This window comes from Pituophis catenifer, unplaced genomic scaffold (genome assembly GCF_029215685.1).
Source record: "Pituophis catenifer annectens isolate HBS135680 unplaced genomic scaffold, rPitCat1.0.hap2 SCAF_4, whole genome shotgun sequence".
In the NCBI taxonomy this organism is placed as follows: Eukaryota; Metazoa; Chordata; class Lepidosauria; order Squamata; family Colubridae; genus Pituophis; species Pituophis catenifer.
Genome location: NW_027256884.1, coordinates 106300398 through 106318074, shown reverse-complemented (window position 1 = coordinate 106318074; position 17677 = coordinate 106300398). Strand labels below are relative to the sequence as shown.

General features: G+C 38.3%; 1 protein-coding gene across 1 annotated transcript in view; it reads right to left on the bottom strand.

Annotated features, from left to right (window-relative positions):
• Positions 1 to 10391: 10391 nt before the first annotated feature.
• Positions 10392 to 17677, bottom strand: part of STARD13 (StAR related lipid transfer domain containing 13) — a 92078-nt gene continuing 84792 nt past the window's right edge. Inside the window, exons 11-14 of the mRNA XM_070942799.1 lie at positions 14686 to 14907; positions 13242 to 13459; positions 11472 to 11648; positions 10392 to 10752 (exon numbers count right to left, since the gene is read on the bottom strand). Coding sequence (XP_070798900.1) covers positions 10635 to 10752; positions 11472 to 11648; positions 13242 to 13459; positions 14686 to 14907 — 735 coding nt within the window. The 3' untranslated portion in view covers positions 10392 to 10634. The remainder of the gene's footprint in view (positions 10753 to 11471; positions 11649 to 13241; positions 13460 to 14685; positions 14908 to 17677) is intronic.

Below are 17677 nucleotides of genomic sequence, written 5' to 3'. Positions count from 1 at the left end.
TGACACTTGCTAATTTACTGTTGACACCTCAAATTCTCAATTTGGTTGGCAAAATCGCTGTACTCTAATTATAGATGGCAATAATAAACAATTTTACAATAATTTAAATCCCAGAGGACTGTCCAAATAAACATGCATATGATTGTTACAAGTGCCTATAACATTTTGTAAAAGCACACTTTAGATTTTTTTCTGCCCCCCCTTCTCTCTCCCCCCCCCTCGCCCCGGGCCCAGTTTTTGCTGCTGTTGATTTCTTTCTCTCTTCTTTCTCTCTTCTGTTCAATCTGTCCAATTCTCAGAGACTGTCAGGTCAGAAGTGGTTTGCCATTGCCTCTTTCCTAGGGCTGAGTCTTAGGGTAGAGAGAATGACTGGCTGAGGGTCACTGAGCTGAGGATTTTGTGCCTAAGGCAGGACTAGAACTCACAGTGTCTCCGTTACTAACCTGATGCCTTAACAACTATATTAAAAAATAGGTTTTGCCAGTTTTGAACATTCTTAGTACCAGATACTTCAAATAATCCTGTTAGACGCATTTTCTCTTTATATGTAACATATACAAATTCTATGTGATGAAGTATTTAACAAAGAAGTAATGATAAGACCATTTTTTGCCTCTTGCATGGCATAATACATTTCCCATATTTCATTGCATTTGGGGAATCTAAAATGTGGCTATTGTAGTCTGCGAGCAGATTACATAAAGTATGTTTTCTTAATACAATATATTTAGCGATTTATAAAGAAGGTAAATAATACTTGGGCCCCATCATCCAGTATTTAATCTATATTGTGTAACAGAGATAACTATAGAGTAACTATTTTATTTACCATAACATACAGTATTTCTATTCTTTTCATTCTTGACCAAACCAGCACGCAATAGTTCACAATATAAATACAAAACAATAATAAAATAGAAACATTACACATATAATCTAAAACCTCATTATAATTTCCAAAAGTAATAATTGTACACAAACAATTAAGAAAAGCACAAATCCAATGCTAAAATAAAATAAAACAGAATCTTAAAACAATATCTTTCAGTATTGGGTGTGCAAGACAGAAGAGTTTGGGTATAACAATATGATTTTTGTCTCTTAAATCAGGGAGTAGTGATCCAGTCTTTTGAAGAACTGCACCCAATAATAGCAAGTGGTGAACTGGGTTCTATAATAAAATATATTATGATTACACTGTAAATGATAATTTGTGTATATGTACATTTCTGCAGCATGTGGGGGGGGGGAACAGCTCATTGGTTTTGTTTTGCTAGATGAGAATTCTTGTTACAGTGCTAAAATTATCACTAGATGGATTTTAACCTATATAAACAGTGTTCATCAGTCTCTGCTATTAACAAAAGTTTGAAAGCTTCTATTTTAAATTACACTTTGGTGGGTAGAAAAATGGTTATTTAATGGAAAAACAAGGACAACTGAGATGTAAAGATTATTGTCTGGGTTCATAAACCCATTTTTTGCCAATTGTAAATTGCACACTATTCCCCCCCTATTATTTATTTAGCAACTGTGAATTTTGCATCTCACTGTGAATGTATCTTGTACAAATAGTGTCTACTATATAAAAAAATGTATAAAAGGTGTAAAGTCATAATCTGAATAGTTTTGCAATCACCATCCGTTGTTGCTGACTTTGCTTTGAAAATTCTACTTCATTCATGTCTTTTTTAATTGTTCTAATAATGTCAAGTTTAAGCTCTCTACAAGAATCTGAACTACTAATGGTCAAGGGAAATTCATGGGAATTAAGTATAGAAAGAAATTCAAGGTGGACTGGACTTAGATCTCTTGTGGCTGCGTAGGGACTCATGACTGATAATGAGTTTGACCCCTCCCTCGGGTTTAGCTTGGTCATGTCCTACAAATAACCTGTACATTATTTCTACTTTCCTGAAACCTATGAATGTGATATGACTGTGCAATCATGTTAGAAAATTCCAATTATGTTTGTCTTACTGTATTTTATGGAATGAATGGTAGCAGAGAATATATTTGCAAAGTGAACCAAGTATTTGTCTTGTTTATTATCTAATAAATTGAATTACATTACTTTAGTTCAGTAGTTCCATATCTTTTTAAAAACAATTTGTTTATTTACTATTTTTGATTCAGCTAGTTTTTATTTTTGCATATGTTTAATATATAATATTTAGGAATGGATAGTCTTATATGAAGAATTTCAAAGGGTAGGTGAAGTGTGTCCTGATCTGAAATTTTAATGCTTGAAAGTCCTAATCCGTTTGATCCTGCATCCTCATCAATTTAATTTCTCTGGAAGGCTGGACATATAGCGGAACCCCTTAAAAGATGGCAAATTATGGGAAAATTCATGTAGGTTGAAGGTTCTATTCAAATATATATTTTGAAATATTCTAGACGGCCAAGAAAATTAAGATAAATTTTAGACAGCAGTTTGGATTTGAGCAATACATAAATCTATATAGCTCAGTTTATAATCCTGAAGTTCTTTAAAAAGGCCTCCCTGAACTAGATCCAGTATGATTTAATACTGTGGCCCAGTTTACCTCTGATCTGAATGGGGGATCTTCTGGTTTATATGGGCAAAAAAATGAGAATAAATGCGAGCGTTTTTCTGAGAGCAAATCATAAATACAGATGTCAGTTTTTAAAGTAAAGCTAGAATTGATGAAAAAGAGATAAAATTACTCTACTTATTCTGCCCTGCCAAGATATCAATATTGGGGTTGGGAGAAATAAAGTTGTTTTTAGGAAGAAAATGGCATCCCCAAGAGATAGAAATGAATATAGATGGTCCTTGACTTACAACAGTTCATTTAGTAACCATTCAATGTTATAACAGCATTGAAAAAAGTGACTTATGCCCTTTTTCACACTTACAACCTTTGTGACATCGCCAGAGTCATATGATAAAATTCAGACATTTGCAACTGACTTATATTTATGATTGTTGCAGTGTCCTGGGGTCATGTGGTCACTGAGCTGTGGTGGCATAGTGGTTAGAATGCAGTACTGCAGGCCATTGTTGACTGCCGACTGCCAGCAGTTTAATCCTCACTGGCTCAAGGTTAACTCAGCCCTTCATCCTTCTGAGGTCAGTAAAATGAAGACCCAGGCTATTGGGGGCAATATGCGGACTCTGTAAACCACTTAGAAAGGGCTGTAAAGCACTATGAAGTGGTAGGTAAGTCTAAGTGCTATTGCTATTTTGTGATCTTCTGACAAGCAAAGTCAATGTGGAAGCCAGATTCACTTATTAACAACTGTGGTGGTTCACTTAACAACTATGGCACAAAAGGTCGTAAAATGGGGCAAGATTCACTTAACAACTTCTGACAAAAAATTTGGTCTCAATTGTGATCATAAGTTAAGGACTATCTGTACATTCAGAAGATATTTGGTCAGACATTATCCCAAAGGGGCTTTTTTCAAGAGGCAACTGGACTTTCTGGTTTTTCTTTGAAGACGTTTCACTTCTCATCCAAGAAGCTTCTTCAGCTCTGACTGGTTCTTTTTCAAAGAAAAACCAGAAAGTCCAGTTGCCTCTTGAAAAAAGCACCTTTGGGACAATCATGACCTGGATAACTGAGAATCTCCATAGACATTTGATCATACATTAGTTCGTTAGTTACCATGTTTCCCCGAAAATAAGACCCTGTCTTATATTTTTTTGAACCCCGAAAGTGCTTGGCCTTATTTTTGGGGAGGTCTTATTATTTTGAGGCGCGTGGAGCAAGATGGGGGTCCTCTTGCCATCTTACCTGATTTCCAGCTCTGTGTTTAAATATTTTTTGGGAGGGCTTATTTTCAGCAGAAGCTTATTTTAGTGCATGCGCTCAAAAACCTGATTGGGCTTATTATCAGGGGATGTCTTATTTTCGGGGAAACAGGGTAGGACATTCTGTCATAAACTTCCTGTGATTGCCTTATGTTGTTTCCCAGCAAAAAGCTGCATAATGTTGCTGTGATATTCACAAAGAAGGAGTCATAAAGTCAAAACGGTCACAAGTGTGTGATCACAGCCCTGCGTGTTTTGCGAGTACAGCAGGGGTGAAATGCTCCTGGTTTGGTCCGGTTTGCCCGAACCAGTAGTAAAAAAGGCTACTGGTTCGCTGAAGTAAAAAATATATTAAAAAGTTCTGATAATCAGGTGAGTGACACAAAATTGTTGGAACTTTTTTAAAAAAAATTTAACATTTTTTTACTACCGGTTCTCCAGAACAGGTAGTTAAAAATGCTTTAAAAAGTAAAAAAAAAAAAAAAGTTCAGAAGATCATGTGTTGCTCAGCTGATCGTCGGAACTTTTTTTTTCCTTTTTAGGCATTTTTTTACTGCCGGTTCTCCGAAACCAGTAGTAAAAATGCTTTTAAAAATTTTTTAAAAAGGCTCCGACAATCACAGCTGAGCTGTGCGATCGTCAAAGCCTTTTTTTTTTACTTTTAAAAGCCTTTTTTTACAAAGTATTTGGGCAAATTGGTTGTAAAAAATGGTTTCAAAAGGTAAAAAAAGGCTCTGACGATCACAGCTGAGCCGCTTGATCGTCAGAGCCTTCTTTTACTTTCAAAAGCATTTTTTTACAACCTATTCTAGGTTGTAAAAAAATGCTTTTAAAAGTAAAAAAAAAGATCGCACACCACAGCTGATCACCCCCCTTGGGCGCACTGTTCTACTTACCCCATGCCTCCTTTTGGCGTGCACTGCGTGCGTGCGCACCTCGCATTTGGTGGTGTGGCGTGCAGCACGCATGCACAGCAGCAAACTGGTAGTAAACCGGTTCAGATTTCACCACTGGTGTACAGTATTGCAATGCATGTGCTGTTTATGGCATGTAGAGTTTATAGCTGCATCCTAGACTGCAGAAGTTTATCATTTGCTTGAGCTGTTGCTATGAACAGAGCAGAACAATTTACAAGTGAGCCTCATATTGTTGGGAAATTGTGTTGCGAACAGAAAATATAAATACCTTTCCTTTTGAGAACACAGTATAAGCTAATGATTAAAAAGGATGGAGAGAAAGGTGAGGGATTCTTGTTTTTTCCCCAGAAGCTTCTGCAGAGTTTCAAATGTACACAGTTCACATTCTTGCTTTTTTAATATGCCTATTCATTATCTGCATGTCTTGTTAGGTTGGACTTGTATGGAAATTCTCTCTTTGATTCTCAGTGACGGGTGTAGCTGAACCTCGAGTAACGTATATTCTCTGCTGCTGGAAAATGTTTGGCATAATTTGAGTGACAGTTTCTGCTAGATCAGGGGGAAAGTAAAAGAAGAAGAAAAAAAACACAAAAACTTCTGGTGTGTTACACACAAAGCACATAGAATAATGTATTGTTTATGCAATGTGGGCAGCTACAGTTAAAGTTCAGTTCCACTTGAATTATTAACGCAAGTCATAGTGGTAAGTTTGGCTTTATCTCTCTTTTTTTAAAAAAATTGTTGAACATTTGATTCTTGGCTGTTTTATGCATTTCTTCACCTGTTTTGCCATAAGGGAATTCATACCAGGGAGGCTTGATAAGCTTATGGTATGTTTCTCAAAGATGAACTATAAAAGATTCCATGTTGATTTGATTTTGATGTTATACCAAATCCAGGGTCTTTTGTTTTCATGTTTATTTTTTTTTCTACATCTGTTTTTCTTTTGCTTGCTTGGTAGAGCTTAGAGCCCTATAGCCTCACACTATACCACTGTAGAGTGGTATTCCACTTGCCACTATACCACTTGCCTCCCATTGTTATTTCATTGTATCTTAAAAAGCAAAAGAATTTTGCAGTAAATCTTGGAATATATTTGGCACCTCTATTGGAATCCATAATGGGGAAAGCAAAATCTAAATCAAGCCTATAGAGCATATGGCTGCAGGCTGCTGTGTGTAGCCCGGAGGCATTTTCTAAACATTCAGTAAATTCACCACTGTTTAATGTTGTTGCTGCAAGTAAGGATCTGCTACCACTGTCTGGAAAAACATGCTGCTAAGCATCTTCAACGCCTTCAGGCTTCACTGACGCCACCAGCTGCAACTGTCAAACAGCTGACTGGTGCTCCAAATGTTCCCTTGTGACCCACAATAATTTTTAATTTATCAATGTGACTTCTACAAATTGGCCGGATCTGATCTAGATAATTTTTTAACCTTCCTATGGATAGACTAAGAGGCTGCACTTACTTTTTAAAATGTCTGCAGTGATCAAGAGTTTTTCATTTTCATTTAACTTTAAAAACATGGCTTTTGCATTAGTGCTGGTTTCATTGGAAAGAATCTGATTCGTGTTAGTGGTGCTTTCTGCAATGATTGTATAAACAGGCAATCATTTTGGATTAAACAAGTCAATCCAAAAAGTAGATGACAAAGAAATAATCATTTATACCAATATTTTGGCACTTCCATTATGCATGCAGGGAGCACTTGCAGTTCACAGAGCTGTTCTATTAGCCACATAACTGCCTGTGCTGCTGCATTCTGTACCGGATGGACCTTCTGGATACTCTTCAGGGATAGCCCCATATAAAGTGCATTGCAGTAGTCCAATATGAAGGCGATTAGGATATGAATGACTAAGCAGGGCCTGCTGATCTAGAAATAGGCATAACTGGTGCACAAGAAGTTGTTGTACACAGGCCCTCCTAATCACAGCTACCATCTGCTCATTAAGCAGGAGTCATGGAGCTACAAGGACCCCTATTGTGGACTGCATCTGTTTGGGACAATGCAAACCCTCTTGTACCAAAGATGGTATCGTCCTGGAACGATACCCACATCCAAAGTAGGCTCCCACATCCAAAGCTATTCAGTCTTGCTAGGGTTCATCTGAAGCCTGTTGTTCCCCATCCAAATATTCACATTCTCCAGACACTGGGGGGGGGGGGGAAGTTCATCGCTTAATGTGCTGGGGTGGAGATATATAAATGGGTACATTAGTATAGTGATGATACCTTACTCCATGGTGAGGACAAAGCAGAGAACCTTGTGGCACCTCACATAGTAGGGGCTGAAGACAGGAATTTTTGTGGTTTTTAATTTCTAACTTTGAACAAAACCTTTTCAAAGTAATTTGGTAAATATTTTGTTTTGCTGTGGTACCTACATACATTTTGAAAAAAGTCACCATGCTTATTTTTCTTCTGGTAGACCTGCAGCTCAGATCTGTGTATGTTTAAAAAATGGTTGTAGAAAGAACATTTAGATCAGGGGTGGGTTTTACTTACCTTTACTGCTGGTTCACAACGGGATCACTTGTATCCGCTCGCGTACACGCCATGCTTCTGCATGTGAACAGAAGTTTCTGCACATGCGCAGATCACTTCTGATGACACCAGGGTCAGTGGGTGGAGCCTCCCGCTGGTTTTACTACCAGTTCTGTAGAACCGGTCCAAACCGGGGGCAACCCACCACTGATTTAGATGTTGCAACTTGGAAGGTTTTGGGTAATAAAATGGAGAATAAAATTATTAAATGTAAAAAGGAGAATCAAATTCACAAAATCTCCGAAAATGTGCCTGTTATGCGACTGACATTGTGAGCATGGATTCACTTAATCCAGTTTGCCAAGACATGTATATATGAAGAATTGAGCAAATGCTTACTTCCTTATGTATGTATGTAACACAGAGAGCCACAAAGAATCTACCAAGAGTTATGGCTCTATTATGAGATTAGGATACGACTCCAGAATATATAAAATAAATTAAGACAGAAGTAATTTTGAGCACGTGATATAAACAAAACAACACATTCAGGTTTCTGATCATTGACTTGAGGGTCTTGGTTGTGGAATGTACAGGCAGAAAACATTGTGTAAAAATTGCAGAGGAATCTCTGTAACCTATTATGCTTTATCAACTTATCATTTTTTTTGTGTAATAGTTTTTGTTTGACCAATGTGCAGCTGATAGAGAAATGATCCGTGTATTTGCAGACACAGCATGTAGCTCCCAGAGTCTTTAGCAAATATATGAGAATCATTTCTCTAGCAGCATGCTGGAATCAGCTTTATCTGCTGAATTTCTCCTTGCCACTCTGGCACTAAAGATATGAGATTTGTCAAGAAAAAGAAATTATAGACAGTCCTGTTTTATAGTCATGGTTCTATTGAATAAAACATTGTGTATCTAGTTTGACTTAAATGATTGCTTAAAATGATAATTGGATATCTCCTGCCAATGGAACTCCTTCCAAACCCATAAAATCAGATTTGTAAAGGATGTTGGTGGCTGTGTGGGAGGAAAGAAAGGAGTCATATTGATACTCTCAAATCGACAAAAGGACTAACTAAATAAATACATTCAAAGAAACAAAAAAGCCAGGTTGAATTGGAATTTAAACAGTTTGAAAATGATTATACATATTAGGAATACCACAAGTTTTTTGTTTTATGGTAGCTTTACTGTCAAAAAGCCCTGATCCCCACATATTATTTCAAACATCACTATTGCTTTTAGAGCATGTTCCTCTTTGGAAAACAATCAATCGTCCCTGAATATATACTAACCAGTGGAGTTTCACATGGCTGCCAAAAATGCTACCAGTTTTTTTTTTCTTTTTTGTTATGTTCTGAGAAATGCAGTACTGTCCTGATCAAGAGTTCTGCCCATTATTGGAAATTCAGATAAAAATAGGACTTGCTTCCAAGCTTGGCATTCAGGATCAAGAGAGAAGGCCTCTATTAAGGCAATATGAAAACTGTACATATTGTGGCTGCCTCTTTCCAAAGACCTTTATTAACTTCTTTTCAACTGAAGTTCTTTCAAAGATAGCCCTTAGCAAAAATCAAAAATGGATTATGTGGTTTGAACACAGAGTAGCATATAGTTTTTGTTACAGAATGGGCTGTTAGTGTTTGTTTGTATAGGCTGGAATTTTAAATGAAACATTCCAGAATTATTAGTATTACCTAAATTATACAGCTGCTGAAATGTATATAATATTGCTCGGAGCAATGTTTGCCAATAGCTTTATAAGTTTTTATTAGACTAGCTGCCCAATTCATACCCTCCAGTTCATCTAATTCAGGCAGTTATATTCTTAAGGTGAAGCCACAAATTATAGTTAAATTTTGGTTAAATAAATAAAAAGCAATAGCACAAAGTAGATGTGACAAGCAATGTTCTAATCAACTATAGTTATTCTGAGCTTGGCCAACCCTGTAAAGCTGTAAAATTTGGTTATTTCAACATCTCTTTAAGTGCCATCACATTTCAGCCTGTAACCCTTGAGATGTTAGGAAAGAACTACTCTTCAGAGTTTATAAAATCAGTCCTAGCCATTTTCCAAATACTTTTGAGAAAAAATTGGCAAGCTTCTTTTAGCTCTTTGCTATTGTTGTTTTGAAGGAGAAGACAAAAGATAGGAATTCTCATTTATATGACAAGAGTTAAAAATTTATATGATAGTTAGAAAATTAAGGAGGTGTTACACTTTTCTTGGATAAGAAACATTGCAAGTTTTGAGTTTTGTATTATAAGAACCGGACCAAACCGGGAGCAACCTACCACTGAACAATGACTTGGATGATTGAGAATCTCCATAGACATTCAACTATCCAAAAGTTATCTGAATAAATGATCAGTCTCCTCTGAACTTGGTTGAAAGTTTGCCTGTACTAGAGATTTTAGTGTTGGATCTCAAATATTGTCCTATAGATTTTGAGGGGATTATTCTAAAGTGGAAAGTTTGAAAATCTAAACTGACATTACATTCCTAAGCTATAGGTACTGATTTCAGTACATCTCATCAAAGTAATAATCTTGTAAAGTTTTGTTCCATTAATAAAGGAGCTACAATCTTCATTGGAAACTATTGTTTTGGCTGACTCGGCAGGCCACTGTAAATAATTGCCAGATTGTAATTACTTGAGTTAATATTCTTGTTGCCTGACTGCTATTCTCTTGTGACTATGTACCTTTTAATAGTCCTATAAATACCATAAACCAGATTTCTCCAGCTTGTTGCCCTCTGGTCATGTTGGATTTAAACTGGACATTTCTTTCCAACAGGAAATCCAACACATCTGAAGGTACTAAATTAAGCTAAGGGAAGAATCCTCAATTCTTTTACACGTGTCTGTTTACAAATAGTGTGAACGCTGAAACAGGCAGAGTTCTTAACACGAGACACATAAGAAATTAGAAATTATTATCTTATAAAGATAGTAAATGCAGTTAATTTAAGCTAGGGTATATTGGGGTCTAACAGAGTGAAAATAAATGCCAAACAGGTGAATTGTTTTTCCAGAACGTTTTATATTCCGAACTTCTTTTTGTATAGTAGTATCTATCTATAAAGAGATAGATGTAAATATATACACATATTATACATAATAAAAGATATACAATATTTATATTGTATAATAATACTTACATATTAACACTTTGCAATAAGCTTCCCAGAAGCTTTTAAATATCAAAACTATACAGGACATAAGTTTACTTTTAAAGTCAGAAAGAAGAAGCAGTGAAAAAAGGATTCTTTAGGGAAGGCAATCTATAAATGTGGACCACTTTGGTATGTAACAAATCCAAATAATGGCAGAATTTTCCAAGCAGCTCTTCTATAGCTGGCATGCAAACAAAGATGTAAATCCAGTGGTTGTCAGGTAAACATGTCTTTTTATACACACAGGTTCTCCATCTTTCAGATTTTTGTTTCTGGTCCCTCAGCAATCAGAGGCTGAAATGAATTTCGGATATTAGCCACTTCAGCTAAACACAAATGTCCAAAGCCTTTATTGTACCAGTCTAATGAATGACCTCTGAAGGAAAACAAAGAGAAAGTATTATGTCAAATTACCAGTTTCTCAGTCTCACCTGAACATAAAAAGAAACTCTTTGCAGATTTCTGACAATAGATACACCCATAGATCCTGTGCAGAAATTTCCAGACATTGGAAATGGGCCAGATTTGCCATTAGAGTTCGTTTTGTGCCTGCAGATTTGCAGTAAGACATAGGTCTTTTCTGTATAAGTGGCCCTGTATCGATTACCCAATTCAGTGCAGGTGTGCATATATTGGAGAGGGAGGAAACATTTGTAACTTCTAACTTGCTTGAGGTTATACATTTTTCAAATGCACTTTTTCAATTATAAATCTGACATAGCAATTGCTTAAATCTGAGTACTGATCTCTTCGATCATAACTGTTTATAACTGAATTAAGAAAATAATTTGGGAAGAAACAGCCAACTACTAGAATCAATCATGAAATGACATAATAATTCAGAACGCTGGTATGATCCAAGGCTAGTCAGATACATACATAGTATTACTGTAGAGTATATTCTATTGGATTTAATGAATGTATTCTTGAGTAAAGAGTCATAAGATCAATGTGTATATTTTCATTTCCAGCTAAAGGATGAACGTTCTTTTAGTAATTATACTGTCTACTTATATTGCCAACAATGCTCAGGAATGCTAGTTGTGCAAAAAGATTGCTGACAAAGATGTTGGCATTGATCTTTATAGAACTTACTTGAGGTCAATCCTGCAGATGTGTGTCAGTCGAGATTTTCCAGAGCCACAAGGTTCTATCAAATATTGGGAATCCAGAACAACCGCTCGCACATCCCCCATCAAAGGAGTTTCATCGTGTTCTACAGAGATAGCCACTAGCACGCACATCCCCTTAGGCAAATCTGTCCTCCAGGCCCTGTTTAGATGGGTTTTTAAGAAGAAAATGATAATTGGAGGGGCAGCACTGCAATAAAAATAATGGCAAGTATGTTTGTTTTCCAGCCTTTCCCAAACTATGGCTATTCAGATGTGACGGGACTCATGTCTCAGGACTTTTAATCAGTCAGCCTCACAGCCGATGGGATCCTCTGTATCTTAGAGTCTCATCAGGTCTGGAAAGTGGAGGGCACAAAGTTATGGAAAGTTGCTGAATTCTTTTAAGTGTCCTTAAATATACCGTGACCAGAGGCGGTATTCAGCAGGTTCTGACCAGTTCTGGAGAACCGGTAGCAGAAATTTTGAGTAGTTCAGAGAACCGGTAAATATCACCTCTGACTGGCTCTGCCCCCATCTATTCTCTGCCTCCCGAATCCTAGCTGATCAGGAGGAAATGGGGATTTTGCAGTAACCTTCTCCTGGAGTGGGGAGGGAATGGAGATTTTACAGGATCCTTCCCCTGCCATGCCCACCAAGCCATGCTCACCAAGCCATGCCACACCCACCAAGCCACGCCCACAGAACCGGTAGTAAACATTTTTGAATCCCACCACTGACTGTGACCATGTTGTTTATTATAAAGGACAGTCTTTTATTTCAATAAGCTGTCCTTCAGATTTATTTATTTTTCAAAAACTCATATTTGTCCTTTATTTTGGGTTTTATTGTATGAATGGTACCATTCATGTGAAAAGTATGGAAACTGAACTGTCTTTTCAAAATTAATTTACATATACAATTTGATTTTAGATATTTTTATTGGAATATGTGTTTTTGTAACATTTTCCTTGGTTTTGCTCTTCAATGTTCCTTTGTAAAGCAAAGTTATAAGCATAATTAAAAACTGCTTCCTTATGAATTGCTTTCAAATTTGTTCCTTTTTCATGTATGTCCTTGATTTTTTCAAGGAAAATATAGTTACCGTATTTTAGTATAATATAAACTCATTTAATAATTATTATGGAAAATATGTATTTTATTGCATAATGTCCTTTTCAGGTTGTTTCCTCTATTTGTCTCACACTTCTATAACCATATTAAGAATGATAATAGATACACTTCTTATTTCTTTAGTGATCTGTTATGTGAATATTTTTTTACACAGTCATTTGCTTCCTGTCAAAATGAATTATTTTCCTGGAAAACAACAGCTATTCTCAAGGGAGCAGAGAAAATCCAAAAACTTGAGACAGCTGCATTGATGTTATTTATGACAATATAGAATTAAACAATACGTTTTGTCAGACACCTGGTTTGAGTAGCTAACAGGATTTTATGGGAACACTCCAAAATAATGCATAGATTACACAATGTCTTGATTTTAAAATAAATTGGAAGAAAAATTAATCAATGAAGCCCCAAAAGAGATGACCATACATAACAGAGGAAGCACAGATATAGACATATGCTGGTATCAGCCTTCCCTAACTGGATGCATTCCCGAGATTGCTACTTTTTATACTGAGAATTGTTGGAGTTTAGGTCCATCTGGAGGATAACAGCTTCAGAAAGGCTATGTTGGACTGTAAATTAGCCATTATATTATAATTAGTTGCTTCTTTCTCTAAATTACCTGAGAACTAAAAAATCTCTAGTCGGATGGGGAGCCATACTATTCAAAACATATTGATAGATCTCCGTCTGCTTATCCAAGGTTTCTATTATTTTCCACTGTAAGAAATCCTCATCCCAAAGATGCCTTTCTCTTAACACACGGTTCAAGACAACTGATGGAGGAGCCTCGACTTCTACAGATGCCTTCCATAGTCTTAATGGATTTCCATCTCCAACCTCAATGAAATGGAAAAGAAGAGATTGCATGTTAAGCATACAGCTGAGATACAGGTTAGAAGGCACTGAAACACTATTGTGACCCACTAATTTCTCTCTCCATTTAAAGCTATGTTGGGTTAGGAGCAGACATTTTCTAGTACCAATTAAGTGTGGGAACCTGAATTAAGGAACTAATTGAAATGTGAGAATTTAATTCCAGGAAGCAAATCAATTCCATGACAGCTTATCTCAGGCCAAGATATGACATGGATCTGCAACTGGAAACACAAGATAAGCAGAACAAGCATGGTCATTTAATCACCCTTCAAAGTTATGATGGCCTTAGGAAGGAAGCTTTATGGCCTGTAAAGTACTTCTGGCTGTCACAAAACATATTAGCGGGTCATTTGACTGCATTGGCAACCAGCTCACATTTGCAACCAATTGCAGTGTCCTGCAGTCACATGACTGTGATTTGTGACTTTTTTTGGCCACTTGCTAACAAAAAAAAAAAAAACCTTTGGGAAGAATGAATTCAGATTTATGACTATGTGATTCACTTAATAACGGCTGTAAAAACAGACACATGGTGCCTTGACTTACAACTGCTATGAATTATGATTGAACGTCTAGTCCCAATTGTGCTTGTAAATTGAGACTATCTGTAGTGAACATGGAGAAATTGCAAATATATCAGCTAAGTCAGGATCACTTTTCTTATTGAGCCTTAACCAGTGGTGGCTTGTTAGCGGCAACGGCGGGAGGCTCCGCCCGCCCACCCGGACGTCTTTGCACATGTGAGCGCCCACGAGCGAACTGGTAGCGACAGGATTTGAAACCAACTACTGGCCTTAACTCTACATTTTCCAATCCACAATGGCAACATCAAAGGGCATTTCCAAACAAGGTTTAATATTGTGCCATTTTGCAGCCTTGTTTATGTAATTGTACACAGGAGCTGAAAGACATCATACCCCATTAACAAGGTACATGTGTCTTCCATTAAAAAAGCATTAAAAACTGCATCAAAAGTTTGGTTTAATAATACAGAAGTCCTATATCTGAAAACACCTAAAATATTTTTTTGGGAGCGGGGAGAGATAAAATATGGTTTTTAAAATGGCATATTTTAAAAAACCCATTTCAGTGTACAGTATGGATAGTGTTTTTCAGTAAAGATGGAAACTATTGTTAATCAAAGTTACTGTGCAGAAGTAAACACATTATTTTGGTTTCAAAATTACTTTTTTGTAGCAGAGGTCTGTATTTTCCATGCTGGAACAAGTGACCCATCCTTTGAATTTGTCCTTAGCATCTTTACAAAGATTCTGTATTAGACTTTCTATGTAGGTCTGGTAATTCCCATTTTCTTCATCCATTTGTTTGCCTAGATCCTCCAAAGTTGGAGAATGTACTTCAGCCTCAATGTAAGAGTTCCGAGACTGGCAAAACATCTCATGGGGAATCTGCTCCAAAGAAAAGGAGGATAGAGGAAAAAATAATGTTATTATTGATTTACTTACTTTGACTTCTATGTTGCACCATTTCCAAAACCTCTCAAGTGTCTTGCAAGTAATAACATGAAAAAAATCAAATACATCCACAAGGTAACCCCAATATGTAACAATCCTTCAGACATGGGGCATGGAAATTTACTAAATTCACATTACTAAAAATGCTTAAACAGAGGGCCCATGTAAATGGTATCAAATCTGGGACCCTTAAGCTTTCTCAGCAAGTTTTCAGGGACTATCTGTATATATATATATAATTAACGCTTTTAAACTTTCCATACTTCCTATCAAGATTACATGAACGCCAGCCAATTATGTCTTTCACAGTTTCCCCCTTCATCCTGACTCACTTCTTTCATATATTTGTTTTGTGATTGTATTCATTCTCTTTATATGTTCAAACTACCTCAATACATTTCTTCCATATCGACTATAGGTAGTGGAGGAGGGTGTGCAAGAGTCATAGTGTGATGCAGGAAGAGTGCATGAGGGTGCATAAGGGTACAAGGGGGCTATGATAAGACACATTGCAAATTATGAAGAGTGCACAAGTTTGTAGAGATGCATAGTCTGGCTCAAGGAAAGTGCAGTGTGGGTCAGGAGGGTGCATGGGAATGAGAGGGAGGTGTATGGAAGGGGTGTTGGCAGGGGTGGGCTTCAAAAATTTTAGCAAGGAGTTCTCTGCCTGGTTGCTGGGTGGGCATGGCCATGGTGGGGATGGCCTAGTCGGCCTCCTGCACCATGGTGCGGGGGCATTTTTGTCCTCCCTGGGCTCAGGAGGCTTTTCTTGAGCCTCCAGGAGGGCAAAAATGGCCTCCCCAGGCTCTGGAGGCCCTCTGCCAGCCGGAAACGAGCCTGAACTTTCGGTAGGCCCATTTTTCACCCTCCCCAAGCCTCCATGCGCACCCTGCGCTTACCTGCATCCAAAACGGGCCACGTGGGGACTCCTAGGAGGGGTGCGGTGAGGTGGGCGGGGCCTATATACCTATATTCTATATACCTATAGAAATCAAGTATACAAATATATAATATATATATATATATATATATATATATATATATATATATATATATATATGTCTTTGGTTATTCGGTCTTCTCCCACGTAAAATTGAAGGTTTCTTGGCGACGTTTCGACGAAGTCTCATTCGTCATCTTCAGGCTGGTGTTCTCGGCTTCGTGCTTCCAGGAGCAATGTGAGATTGCAGCTGTCTCTTCCTTTTAACTGCTAGTGGGGGTGTGAGCTGATTGGGTGGGGACTTGGCTGTGCTCTGATTGGATGGGGGGTTTTACGTGGGAGAAGACCCGAATAACCAAAGACCTACATACAAACACCCGCGAAAACCTGAGAAAACATATATATATATATATATATATATATATATATATATATATATATATATATATATATATATATATATATATATATAATTCTATCAGGACCATGGTTGGGAGGGGCAGATATGGCGGGAGTAGGGGGCCACATCACCCGCTATCTCCAAGTGGTGGCATGCCTCGGCCCCCAGGACTCTTCTCGTCTCCCTGGCTGTCCAGAGTCTCAGAGCCCAGGCCTTAGACTGATGCTGTGCAACGCCAGGTCCGTGGTTAATAAGGCCCCCCTCATTTGTGAGCTAATACAGGAGGGGTGTGTGGACCTGGCAGGTATTACAGAGACCTGGTTGGGCCAAGAGGGGGGGTCCCCCTCGTAGAGACGTGCCCACCAGGTTTCCGCGCATTCCATCAGCCAAGGGCCCAGGGCAGGGGTGGGGGGGGTGGCGGTCGTCATAAAGGAAGGTCTTGATCCGAGGGAGGCCACTGTACCTCAGATTTTTTATTTATTTATTTTTATTTATTTATTTATTTTTATTTTTAATTTGATTTATATGCCGCCCTTCTCCGGAGACTCAGGGCGGCTTACAGTGCGTTAAGCAATAGCCTTCATACTTTTGTATATTTATACAAAGTCAGCTTATTGCCCCCACAAACTGGGTCCTCATTTAACCTACCTTAGAAAGGATGGAAGGCTGAGTCAACCTTGAGATTCGAACCAGCAGTAAATTGCAGGCAGCTGTGTTAATAACAGGGTGCTTTAAACCACTGTAGTACCAAGGCTCTTAAACCACTGTAGTACCAAGATAGCCGGATGTGAGTCTCTCCTGGTGAAGTGGGGCCATGGGATGCAGGTGGGCCTGCTGATCGCGTACCTGGCTCCCTGCCACGTGACAGCGGCCCTGCCCGAGCTTCTCAACGTTATTGCCGGGGTGGTGGTTGATACCCCCAGACTTTTGGTCATGGGGGATTTCAACCTGCCGTCTACCGGTGAGGCATCTGGGATGGCTCGGGAGTTTATGGCTTCCATGACAGCCATGGACCTGACACAATTAATTCATGGCCCCACTCACGTGGGAGGACACACTCTGGACTTGGTTTTTATCTCTGGTCAGTGGCTGAGTGGTCTGGATATAGGGGATATAATTATTGAACCCCTGTCATAGTCAGACCATTCTCTCCTGAGACTGGACCTTTTGACTGCTGCACCCCACTGCAGGGAGGCGGAACCGACCAGGTGGTTCCGCCCCAGGCGCCTGATGGATCCTGATAGGTTCCAGAGGGAGCTTGGGCCAGTTCCTGAAACTCTGGCTCATGACTCGGCTGAAGATCTGGTGGCTGCCTGGGATAGGACGGCCGCCGGTGCTCTGGACCGAGTCGTGCCTTTGCGGCC